Source organism: Bactrocera dorsalis, chromosome 6 (genome assembly GCF_023373825.1).
Source record: "Bactrocera dorsalis isolate Fly_Bdor chromosome 6, ASM2337382v1, whole genome shotgun sequence".
Taxonomy (NCBI): domain Eukaryota; kingdom Metazoa; phylum Arthropoda; class Insecta; order Diptera; family Tephritidae; genus Bactrocera; species Bactrocera dorsalis.
The window spans coordinates 37,268,161-37,281,417 of NC_064308.1; the positions used below are offsets into that span (position 1 = coordinate 37,268,161).

General features: G+C 38.5%; 1 protein-coding gene across 1 annotated transcript; it reads left to right on the forward strand.

Moving 5' to 3' along the window:
• The first annotated feature begins 2,259 nt into the window (after window positions 1-2,259).
• LOC125779330 (uncharacterized) lies at window positions 2,260-9,634 on the forward strand. Its single transcript, XM_049460611.1, has 5 exons — window positions 2,260-4,732; window positions 4,788-8,275; window positions 8,336-8,544; window positions 8,606-8,989; window positions 9,056-9,634. The coding sequence occupies exons 2-5, from the start codon at window positions 8,239-8,241 to the stop codon at window positions 9,587-9,589; spliced, it is 1,164 nt and encodes a 387-aa protein (XP_049316568.1). The 5' UTR covers window positions 2,260-4,732; window positions 4,788-8,238; the 3' UTR covers window positions 9,590-9,634.
• The last annotated feature ends 3,623 nt before the right edge of the window (window positions 9,635-13,257 follow it).

A 13,257-nucleotide genomic window follows, 5' to 3' on the forward strand; every position in this document is an offset into this window, starting at 1 on the left:
GTTCTCTATGCTCTGCAAAGAGAGCTGGGAGACAAGGAGTTGACGATCTCAGCAATTAAGGGCATAAGAAAGGCTTACGGAGACACTCAAACTGCGCTCATAAAACTCCCAGTTGAGTCAGCTAGGAAGCTTCTACAAAGTAGAAAGCTGAAAGTCGGGTGGGTAATCTGCCGTATTCGGGAACATAGGCAGCCGCAGCGATGCTTCAGGTGTCTTGACTATGGACACACAGCGAAAGTCTGCACAAACGAGGATAGGTCTAGGACCTGCAGAAGATGTGGTGAAGGTGAACATCAGGCGAAAGACTGCACCAATAAGCCGAAATGTTTACTCTGCCTGAAGGCAGGATCCAAAGAAACTGAACATTTCACTGGAAGCGTCAGGTGTCCGGTATATAAGAAGGCAGCACAACAAGTCGCATGAGATTATTACAACTCAACCTTAACCATTGTCAAGCGGCACAGGACCTGCTAAAACAGACGATCGCTGAAAAGCAGATCGACTTAGCATTACTCAGCGAACCATACAAAACCGGGCGGAGTGTAAATTGGTTAAGTGACTCAAAAAATAAGGCTGCTGTATGGAAATGTAACCCTTGCTTCCCTCAACTGGAGTCTACATGCTCTTTCAACGGCTTTGTTCGAGCTAAAGTTAGCGACATACATATTTATAGTTGCTATTTACCCCCCAGCATCAATGATGAAGAATTTAAGAATATTATCGACTGCATTGTAACCGATGCCCGAGGTAGAACTAAATTGGTTATAGCTGGCGATTTTAATACCTGGGCTATTGAATGGGGATGCAAAAGAACTAACAGTAGGGGCAAAGCCTTACTAGAAGCTTTTGCTTCCCTGGATCTTGAGCTACTCAATACAAGTAACCAATGCACGTTCAACAAAGGCGGCCGACAATCAGTGATAGACCTTACTTTCGTAAACTCAAGCCTAGTTCGTAGAGCGCAATGGCAAATTAGCGATCAGTATACTTTCAGCGATCACTATGCCATTATATTTGAGATAAATGCTCCACAGACACGGCTCCACTTACGGACCCTAACAAGAAGTTCATGGCGACCCAAAACATTCGACCCAGACCTCTTCGAAGAAGCCTTTGGACCCGCTACTCTACCTGATAACTTGCGCTCGGTTAACCAGGCGACTTCATTGATTATGAGCCGCATTAAGAGTGCATGCGACATATCAATGTCGAAGCTTCCACGACGCAATCATCGTCCCCCCGTTTACTGGTGGAACGACTCAATTGCTAAACTGCGGAAAGAATGCCAAAAAGCAAGACGCCTATACCAAAGGTCTCGTGGTACCTACGAATACAACTCTCTACAAGCAAGTTTCAAGGCCAAGAGAAAGCTCTTGAAACAGACTATCAAAAAAAGTAAACAGGAATATTTTCTCAAACTCTGTGACGATGCTGAAAACAATGCCTGGGGACTCGCTTACAAGACCGTAATGGGGAAACTACGCATTCGAGGTCAAATGCCAACTTCCTCTGCAACCCTTGACAAAATTGTTTCAGTTCTTTTCCCGACCCGACCCCAACTACCTCGAGAGATCGTGGTGGTGCAACAAAGAGAGGTGATACCAGAAGTAACGAACGAAGAGGTCACAGAGGCATGCGACCGGCTCGACCCATGTAAAGCCTCAGGACCAGATGGCATCCCAAATATAGCGCTTAAAACAGCGATTGCTAGGAACATAGACCCATTTAGAGCACTTTTCAATTTATGTATGCAGGATGGCTGTTTCCCAACGATCTGGAAAAGGCAACACCTCATATTACTGCCAAAACCCAACAAACCTCTGACAGACCCGTCTCACTACCGACCACTCTGCATGTTGGACTCTGCGGGAAAAATTCTTGAGCGCATCATTTATCAACGCTTAAGTAAGGCCATTGACGACGCCGGCGGTTTATCCCCAAACCAATTTGGATTTAGGAAGGCTAGATCAACAATCGGAGCGGTGACCCTAGTGAAGACACTGGCGGAAAAGGCCATTAGTGGTAAAAGATGGAAAGGTGGCACCATCAAATATTGTATGGTTGCTACCCTCGATGTCAAAAATGCCTTCAATACAGCATCATGGCCAAGTATTCTAAGTGCGTTAAAGAACTTCTCTGTACCGGCATATCTCTACAACCTGATAGTCAGTTACTTCAACGATAGGACCCTATGCTATAACACAGACCAGGGCTACAAAAAATACAAAATCTCCGGGGGAGTGCCACAGGGATCTGTACTCGGGCCCCTCCTCTGGAATATAATGTATGACGGAGTACTGCGACTCAAAGTACCGGGAAACGTACACATCATTGGGTTCGCAGACGATATCGCGGTTGTGGTCATAGCAAAGCACATACACGATATAGTTACGACTACCAACAGAATAATAACGTTAATAAGCGATTGGCTCGAAACTAACGGACTGACCCTAGCGGAGAGCAAGACCGAGGCTGTACTCATTACTGGCAGAAAAGTTCGGGAAGTTGCCACGTTCAGCACAAAAGGTGTAAGCATCACTACTCAACCCGCAATTAAGTACTTAGGAATCATTCTTGATGCAAGGATGTCCTTTAAAGAACACGTAGCGTACACATGCGAAAAAGCTACAAAAGTGTGCAGAGCCTTGACCCGATTAATGTTAAATACCCGCGGGCCAAAGCAAAATAGAAGACGACTATTAGCTGGTGTATTAAAGTCAGTCGCACTGTACGGCGCCCAGATATGGGGAAATGCCCTCGAAGTAAATCTTATCGCCGTGGCCTCTTTTCTATATATGCCACTTGCGCGCTAAGAGTTTGCTCTGCGTTTCGCACAGTATCGGAAGATGCTGCCCTAATAATCTCGGGCCTACACCCTTTAGACCTCTTGGCGAAAGAAATGCAATGTCTTACAAATGACAGGTTACCGCATAATACACTGAAAGAAATTGCAAGGGCAGAGACGGTGAATCACTGGCAAAAACGCTGGCAAGAAAGTGAAAATGGGAGGTGGACATACCGACTGATCCCCAACGTTGAACCATGGTTAAACAGACCACACGGTGAGGTAGATTTCCACTTAACTCAAATCCTCACAGGACATGGCTGCTTCAAAGCATATTTGAAACGATTCGGACACGAAAACAACGACACATGCGGTTATTGCGGAGGCGATACCGTCGAAAATGTAGAACACACATTTTTCTATTGCCCGAAATATAACCATGAGAGGCAACACTTAAAAAATGCTTTCGGTGTAGACCCAACCCCTGAAAACTTGGTAAACCAAATGGTCGAATCAGTAGAGAAGTGGAAAGCTGCTTGCGAAGTGGCAGCCAGGGTTATGAAATCCCAACGTGCTAGCGAACAGCAGCGGAGAAGTGAGCGGCTAAACGAAACGAACAACCACGACCCAAACACACTAACATTGACGTGACGGGAAGGGTTGGCGACGAACAATGTAACAATGTACATGGGGGGTTATCAGACCAACAGAGGTGGGGCCAAGTAAATGCAACTTCCAACTGACTGCATTTGGACCATTACGTACATATGAGTGTCACTCAACCATCCTCCCGACGTAATACTTGACGGTGGTACCGGGGGGAACGGTACAGGACGGTAGGAGGTTTAGTTCGGATTCAAGTTCCACACTGACCAGGGGTCCAGCGCGACAGACTGTTATGTCAAATATTAAAATACACACGTTATTATGGACACAGTTATTTTGTTGTGAAGCTGCCTCAATAACTGTGTCCCTAAGAACGTGTGTATTCTAATATTTGACTGATGTCGTTTGCAGTCTGTCGCACTCATTGTGTTCAGCACTTGGGTGATGATAGAAACTCCAAGCTGGGCCGAAAAAAATAAACGAATGGCCGCCGATTGTTACCGCTTCCCTTGCCGCTGTAACAGCTTTGCCATCAAATGTGAGTAAATATGTATGCATATGTATGAGCTTGCATACATATCGACGCAGATTTTTGCGAGTCACGGAAAAATATTTTAGACAAATATTATAAATCGACAACTCCTATGTTGCCACTTTTGTCGCTTCTTTCTGTGAAGAAGCATCAGAAAGATGTTCAATTTATGATTTTTAGCTTTTGCCATCGTCGCGAAAAGACGCTTGTTGGCAAAGGCCTGCTCGGGGAGATGTAATGGTGTCAATGAAGAGAGTTTGCTTGTTGAAAGTGCGCTTGCGTTCATGAATGAAAATATTGTTGTTGTGTGTTTTTCTACAAATTTGAGCATCGACTATTTGGCTGCCATATTGACTTGTGACGTTGCTGATGCTATATTAGACGATTGTTGTTTTTGTAGAACAATGTTTGTACTTTTTGCGGGTGACATATCTACATGTGAACGCATATAAGTATGTATGTTGTGTATGCATTATTTGTGAGGGAATGCCATACGCACATATTTACATGTGTACGCATATAAGTATGTATGATGCTACATATTTGAACGATTCTTGTTTTTGTAGAACAATATTTATACTAGGGGTATTCTCTTGCTCTTGCAAAACCCGGTGCACGGTGCAAGCATTGCAAATTTACAACGGCACAACAACAAACACACGCAGAAAAATATTTGCAAGGGCTGTGAAATATGTCAGACCAAAACCCGTGTATATTAGCGTGCAATGTCACGCAAAAATAAAATTGCAACCCTGTTGTAGTTGCCATTTTACATAAAGACATATTACGTCGTTAAATTGTTAAGAAAGGTAAATTTTAATTAGATTTTATAATTTCTATTTAAATTATAAAGTTTTGTTACAGTTTTTTTGTTAAAAATGCATGCAGAAGGTGCTCTAATTCACAATAGCCATGCACAATAGTCATTTACAATAAATTGACTGAATCAGTCGCTCATATATCACTAGATTCTGCAATGGGTGCTCTCGTGCCCTTGTATATTTCGGTGTAGTATTTTTGCAATCTGCAATCTTGCAAGAGCAAGAGAATACCCCTACTTTTTGCGGGTGACATATTTACATGTGTACACATATTTGTATGTTGGTTGTGTATACATACATACATGTGTGTACGTAAATATAGAGAAGCGCGCGCTTTTTTATATTACTGTACTTGCATACATATCTGCAGAATAGATGCGTATGAAAGTTTTAAATGATAAGAGGTGTGATTACATATATTATTATTGTAATATACAATAATATATCACATATATAGCATATATAACGGGTGATTTTTTTGAGGTTTGGATTTTCATGCATTAGTATTTGACAGATCACGTGGGATTTCAGACATGGTGTCAAAGAGAAAGATGCTCAGTATGCTTTGACATTTCATCATGAATAGACTTACTAACGAGCAACGCTTGCAAATCATTGAATTTTATTACCAAAATCAGTGTTCGGTTTTTTTTTTTTTTTCGGACAAATTTTGTTCAGCGATGAGGCTCATTTCTGGTTGAATGGCTACGTAAATAAGCAAAATTGCCGCATTTGGGGTGAAGAGCAACCAGAAGCCGTTCAAGAACTGCCCATGCATCCCGAAAAATGCACTGTTTGGTGTGGTTTGTACGCTGGTGGAATCATTGGACCGTATTTTTTCAAAGATGCTGTTGGACGCAACGTTACGGTGAATGGCGATCGCTATCGTTCGATGCTAACAAACTTTTTGTTGCCAAAAATGGAAGAACTGAACTTGGTTGACATGTGGTTTCAACAAGATGGCACTACATGCCACACAGCTCGCGATTCTATGGCCATTTTGAGGGAAAACTTCGGACAACAATTCATCTCAAGAAATGGACCCGTAAGTTGGCCACCAAGATCATGCGATTTAACGCCTTTAGACTATTTTTTGTGGGGCTACGTCAAGTCTAAAGTCTACAGAAATAAGCCAGCAACTATTCCAGCTTTGGAAGACAACATTTCCGAAGAAATTCGGGCTATTCCGGCCGAAATGCTCGAAAAAGTTGCCCAAAATTGAACTTTCCGAATGGACCACCTAAGACGCAGCCGCGGTCAACATTTAAATGAAAATATCTTCAAAGAGTAAATGTCATGAACCAATCTAACGTTTCAAATAAAGAACCGATGAGATTTTGCAAATTTTATGCGTTTTTTTTTTTTTAAAGTTATCAAGCTCTTAAAAAATCACCCTTTACTATGTACATGAATATGAAATTATATTATATTATCAAAGATAAGAAATATTTAAAAATTAACTGTTATTCACACATTAAATACAAATATGACCTTGAAATAGCATAATTTCATTACAATATTATCAATTTTGCATGAATTCACAAAAATTCGCAAAATGATATTCATATCAATTGATATGATTGCATGTAAACCTATAAAAATATAAGCAAAAGAGCAACACAGATACGTCTGTAATAGCAATGTATATTTCTGAGCATAATTTTCATTGAATGCTCAGTTCTGTTCGCTCAGCACTGTTAACCTTTCCCCTTCTCAGCCAAAAGTGGTGAAATCCACTTATAGGATTTTGTTAGCTCTTGACAGTTCACACGCTTGTCCGCAATTGGACCTTCTCTATATTATACGTTCTCTGATGTTGCTCCAAAAAAACTTTTACTTCTTCTTTTAATTCAATAAGCCTTTTTGACAGCCATCGCACCTCACAGTGTAAAAGAAGATGTTCGTGATCACTTCTCATTTCTTTGCACAAAACAGAGAACAATCTTGAGTTAAGTGGGCGAGATTTTATGAAGTTAATGAACTTTACACACTCTTGCATCGTTGCTAAGGGTAAGGGCATTTTTTTGACGGTAGAATGACGTAATTTCACATGGCTTTCATTTGATACAAGATCACGCATATGTGACTCAGAGAATGCTTTTTTACATTCTCTGTATGACTTTGTATATGTATTTTTCTTCAAAGCATTTCTCTTTATTCATTCTCGCATGAATTCAGTCGTTTTACATATATTTCTGTCTTTGAACGTGCTCATTTCTGCTAAATAGCAGCGAGAATGGTGAATTCCGGCATTTGAGATCCTGCATACTGCTTTGCCTTTAAATACAAATATGACCTTGAAATAGCATAATTTCATTACAATATTATCAATTTTGCATGAATTCACAAAAATTCGCAAAATGATATTCATATCAATTGATATGATTGCATGTAAACCTATAAAAATATAAGCAAAAGAGCAACACAGATACGTCTGTAATAGCAATGTATATTTCTGAGCATAATTTTCATTGAATGCTCAGTTCTGTTCGCTCAGCACTGTTAACCTTTCCCCTTCTCAGCCAAAAGTGGTGAAATCCACTTATAGGATTTTGTTAGCTCTTGACAGTTCACACGCTTGTCCGCAATTGGACCTTCTCTATATTATACGTTCTCTGATGTTGCTCCAAAAAAACTTTTACTTCTTCTTTTAATTCAATAAGCCTTTTTGACAGCCATCGCACCTCACAGTGTAAAAGAAGATGTTCGTGATCACTTCTCATTTCTTTGCACAAAACAGAGAACAATCTTGAGTTAAGTGGGCGAGATTTTATGAAGTTAATGAACTTTACACACTCTTGCATCGTTGCTCTCAAGGGTAAGGGCATTTTTTTGACGGCAGAATGACGTAATTTCACATGGCTTTCATTTGATACAAGATCACGCATATGTGACTCAGAGAATGCTTTTTTACATTCTCTGTATGACTTTGTATATGTATTTTTCTTCAAAGCATTTCTCTTTATTCATTCTCGCATGAATTCAGTCGTTTTACATATATTTCTGTCTTTGAACGTGCTCATTTCTGCTAAATAGCAGCGAGAATGGTGAATTCCGGCATTTGGGATCCTGCATACTGCTTTGCCTGTGCCATGGATAAATTGATCCGAAACTCCTCTCTTCGCTTTCTGAGAGAGCCCATGATCTCACGGCTTGGTATGACAATACTGAAAGTTCATGGGCTACGAATCAGGTGACAAGCAAAACAATGAACTGCCAGACAAAATCCCGTTAAAAATAACTGACAAAATCAGTTCGTTATTTTTCATTGTGGAGTACATAAGTAATTGTGTTGTGAAAATATAGTGTTTAGGTTTTTTTTTATTAAAAATACAGTGTATAAGTGTTTTTACTAAAAATAAAGTTGGTAAGTGTATTATTAAAGCTATTGTAAATACATGTATATAAATATATTATGGTGATGTTCGAGCAAGCAAATAACTGCGGCAATATTGCAACCCTGATGTTTTTTTGCAGATGCTCAGCTGATACTTATGCATATATTTTGCAAATATTTTGCGCGGCATGCAAGTAAATTGAACAAGTGGAGTTAAAAAGTTTCAAAAATGAGTTTTTTAATAAATTTAACAGTTGATAGCATGGTGGAGAGTGAGAGTGCTTTACTTTTGAAATACAAACAAAAAAGGAAAGAAAGTTTTGCGCGTAAAAAGAAATGGCTTTTGCCTGAAATTTTAAAAAAGAGGACGATAGTGAAATCGCAAAACTTCTTCAAGACAATTTCATTTTATCCTCCGGACATATATTTGTCACATTTTCGGATGTCTCGTGAAACATTTGCGGTAAGTTTTCTGATTTAAATAATCTCCTAAATAAACACATATATATGTATATACTTCGTAGGAATTAAAGAGCGCCTTGGAGCCTTTTTGGATAACGTCACGAGGGGAATATTCAATGGATCAGGCCTTGCATATTACCTTGTGGAAGCTTAGTAACAGCAGAGTCACTTATCGTGAATTATCAGATAAATTTGATGTTTCAAAAGGGAGTGCCCACAAAATTTTTCTTAAAACGATCAATGCAATTTGTAAGTTGAAGCATGAAATATGTTGGCCATCAATTTCCCAACAGCAAACAATAATGGAGCGTTTCCAAGCGAGCTGGCCGAATGCATTTCCTTTCGTAGTCGGCTGTTTGGATGGGACACATTTTAAAATAAACACACCGAAGAAGGATGCAATTAGCTACTATGACCGAAAGGGGAACTATTCCATTATTATGCAGGTATGTACATATGGTGATGGTTAAGCTAGAACTATTTTAAAAACATAAAACATTTGCAATGTTTAGGGCATATGCGACAGCATATTTCGTTTCTTGGATGTTTTTATCGGCTACCCAGGGAGCTGCCATGACTCCAACGTATGGAAAAATAGTCCGATATACAAAGGAATTACGTCTGGAGACATACAACTTGCAAAAGATGCTATAATTTTAGCTGACTCAGCTTATCCTCTTTCAAAATATTTGATCGCGCCTTATAGAGATAATGGACATCTGTTGAGAGAGGAGAAACAATTTAATTATTATTTAAGTTCAACTGGGGTATTCATTGAACAAGCTTTTGGGATTTTGAGGGGAAAGTTCAAAATTTTAAATCATAATGATATTCAAAATATGGAAGAGGTATCAAAAGTAGTATTAGCTTGTGTAATTTTTCATAATTTAATAATGCGGAACAATTTTAATGATTCTGAAATCAATTATCCATTGGAAAATTTCGAAATATTTAATGAAAACGATGCTGAAATGCATGAAAACATAAATGATACTAACGAAGGTATTATCAAAAGAAATAATTTAAAAATGTTGTTTGTTTCTTAAATTTTTTATTTTTTAAATAAAAATGTTAGTAAATAAATATATGTACATGTGATATTTTATTTCATTTCAACTACTTCAAGTACAGGTCACAACAGTAATAAAAAATTATAATTAGAGATCAGGTTTACATTAAATTGTTTTTTTTTTTTACTTTTCGGTTAACTTTTCTAAAGTTTCCCGCAGCTTCATCATTACGTTTATTTTTTCTTTTTCAAAATTCAATTTTTCTTTTTAGAGCCTCATTCTTTAAAAATTCCAATGCTTCATTGGCGGCAGTCTTTGGACGCTTTCGTCGTTCGTTTACGAGTTGACCCTCGTAAGAGTCGTCAGTCTTCTCGTCCCCACTCCATTCACATACTTCGGCGCTATCCACTATGGAGCCTTGAAGGTTTTTGGCTGGCGGTTGTATGGAATGCCGCCTACCGTACACCTCGTCGAACTCTTCAAAGAACCCAGGTTGTTGCCTCTCTCCCAGTCTGCCCATTTCGTTTCTTTATTCGTTTGTATGTCGCAAATAAATTTAAAAACTTTCTTTGCATAAGGTCCTTTGATTGCGGAACATCCATATTGACCAAGCTCATTTTGTTGACCACTTTTGCCCATAATACCGACTTTTTACGTTTCCCCGCAGAAAATTCGTGCTCCATTTCGAGCCGGCATCTCACGAGGAGCTTGGTAAAATTGTGACTTAGCTTCGGGCTGGAAATGATATTTAAAATAAAAAATAATATAATATTATTCATTAGTACACATAATTAATAATAATAATTAGTTATAAACAAAAATAAAGAGCGATTTCGCTTACCTCATTTCCTCCATCACGAATTTTGTTGATGCCGATTTTGTCACTTTTGCGCGTATGAAATGTCAATATTTGAGTTGTTCGAACGCTTGAGATTTGCAAAAGTTGCCACATTTTTGCGTCGAATATGATGCTCTGCAATATTGCCGCAGTGATTGAGACTCGAACATCCCCTATGTTTTCCTAACGTATTATAGGAAAATGCCGAGACCTAAAAATAAGTGTGTGGCTGGATGCGTAGGAGCGCGACGGTTTTTCAATTTCCCCAACAAGGAGAAGGATGGATCCAGGTTCGTAAATAATTTTAATTAGTAGAAAAATATAGTTATTTAGTGAAATTTAGAAATATTTTTTCATAAATTGTGGCTATTTTGATATTGTTTTAGATGCAATTTATTGCATGATAAAAAATTTATTTATTTTGTACCTATATAGGTGATATAGGCCTATAGGGGAACCGAGCACCCAAAACTAACTTCGGTAACGCGCCTTTTGTATACCTCAGCGGTGGTGTGGAAATTACAAACTCCCAAAACATTTACTAAAAATTCCCTAACACATTTCTTCCATAGTGGCATCATTGGCAAATGTTATAAAAAATGTGGACTTTGACAGCGCTCTCTCGAATCAAGAGTTTCGTATCAATTTATCCATGTCTGTGCTGCTCTCACTTTGCTGCTTGCCTTAGCTGTTTGGCTTTCTTGCCGTCGCTCACTTCACTTTTCTAATTTTATATTTTTTTTGTTTGCACTCGCCAAACTGCTGCTGCGTTATTGCTGCTTGCCTTTATTCGAGCAATATATGGAAAGGCCGAGTTGAGCGACTAGACCAGTGGTCGGCATGAGAGGATCTGTTACTGTGTTGGTGAGCTCTAAAAAAAAGTAGCCCAGTGAGAAATTGGAATTAAAATTAAGCAAATTTTATGAGCAAAATTATAAAACAAAGACATTTTCGTTCTTTTTCATCTAAATAATTATTGAAGTAAAACTTCTTCAGGCGCGCTTGGCTTGGGGAGTAAACTGGTGAAAAGTGTGATTCGCCTAAGTGTGATTCGCCTAAGTGTAATCAGGCGAGGTGAACGCAGAGAACGTATAATATAGACAGAGAACGTTTAATATAGAGAAGGTTCACGGCGCGGAGATCGTAAAAATATTTTTGGCTAACTCGGTCGAGATAGTCCAGTTTTACCACAGACAAATTATAAGCGTGTTTCACCACGAATTTAGCAGAATTGAGCATTTTCACTGTTAAATGAGAAAAATAATGCGAATTCCAATGTAAAGTAATGTATGCGTACAGATTCGCTTATTTACTATGCTCAAACGACTCTGCTTATAATTTATAGATCAGTATACATACATATGTATAATCGTTATGAAAACACATAAGTGTTTATTTTGAATTTGACCTATGTATTTGTATACCATAAAATCGTTGCAAGTATTACTACCTAAATATACATTTTATATGGGTTTGACAGGTCATATATGTATTTACTATATACAAAAATATGTATATGTACATACATATATTTCCTTTAATTATTAAAAGTTTCGATATCATGTTAAAAGACCAAGCGGTCGCACATGTGCTCATTTATAATTATGTGTGCATGTAAACAAATATGCTAGACCATAGGGATAATGTTTGTAAATTTGTCTAGATGCAGTACATATGTATCAGAGAGCTGCAACGATCACAATTTTTTCAATCATACCCGATCATTGACTCAGATTTTTTGTGACGGAAAACTTTGCTTCAACAAAAATGAATGATCGTAAGCGAGCGTGCTCGAAGCGAACAATCAGTTTCAATCACTGTTGCTTGTTTCGGCATGATTTTTCTCGATCGAAAGCCTTGTGTGAGCATCAAAGAATGTTCGAGAATGCTGCTTGCATTCCGATCGATCACAATCATACCGTTTGATCATACCGGTTGGTTCCTGCCAGCAGCGCAGTCGCTGAGCGTTCTTTTTCTTTAGCTGGAAATATTATAACTTAAAAAAGAAATAGGCTCGGACCATGTTCAGTTCATAATTTATTGTTTTTAAATTCATTTTTTTAAAGCTTTAGCGACTAAGAAACCAAGTTTATTACCTTCTTTTAATTTTAAGTTTTTGTTGATCTCAATGAAGAAGTGATAAAAATTTGAAATTTCTGTTCCCTAATATTTTAAGCATTACCTTTGTTTATTAATTTTAAGCATTAATTGAATTTTAGTTTTAAGCGTTAAAAATGAAGAAATATATGCAGTAATGTTTTGGTTAATTTTATGCATCGCAACTTGTTTCCGTTAAAACACACAAATATGTACATACAAACTATGTATATACATATTTGCAAGGCAATTATCGATCTGATTGGTATAATCACAATCAATTCAAACGCAACTTGATCGATGTCTGAGTTTTCGTGCATCGTTGGACTTGATCGTCTTTTTCTGTACAATCACTTCCAATCATCATACCGGAACCAACCAATCAGTTTCAATCAGTAAGCAGAGCAATCCAATCAACTGATCGAACTCCTTCGTTTTGAGCACGAAACTCGATCGAACAATTTTGTTGCGAACCGCTGTGCTGAGTTGTGACCGTTTTGAGCGTGGCTGATCAAACCGGATCGATCATACCCAATGCAGGTCTCTGATATGTATGTACACTCAATGCTTCATGCGAAATCTCCGTTGAGACGGACAACCAATGGCGAAGCTCGCGTTTTTTGCTTCCATGTCAACGAGTCAATCTGTCGACACAGCATTGTGTTGTTGGTAGAAAATCCTAGCTGTGCCGAAACAATAAGCGAACGATTGTCTATTGTTACCGCTTCCCTTGCCGCGCTAACAGCTTCGCCAACAAACTTGCGTAAAT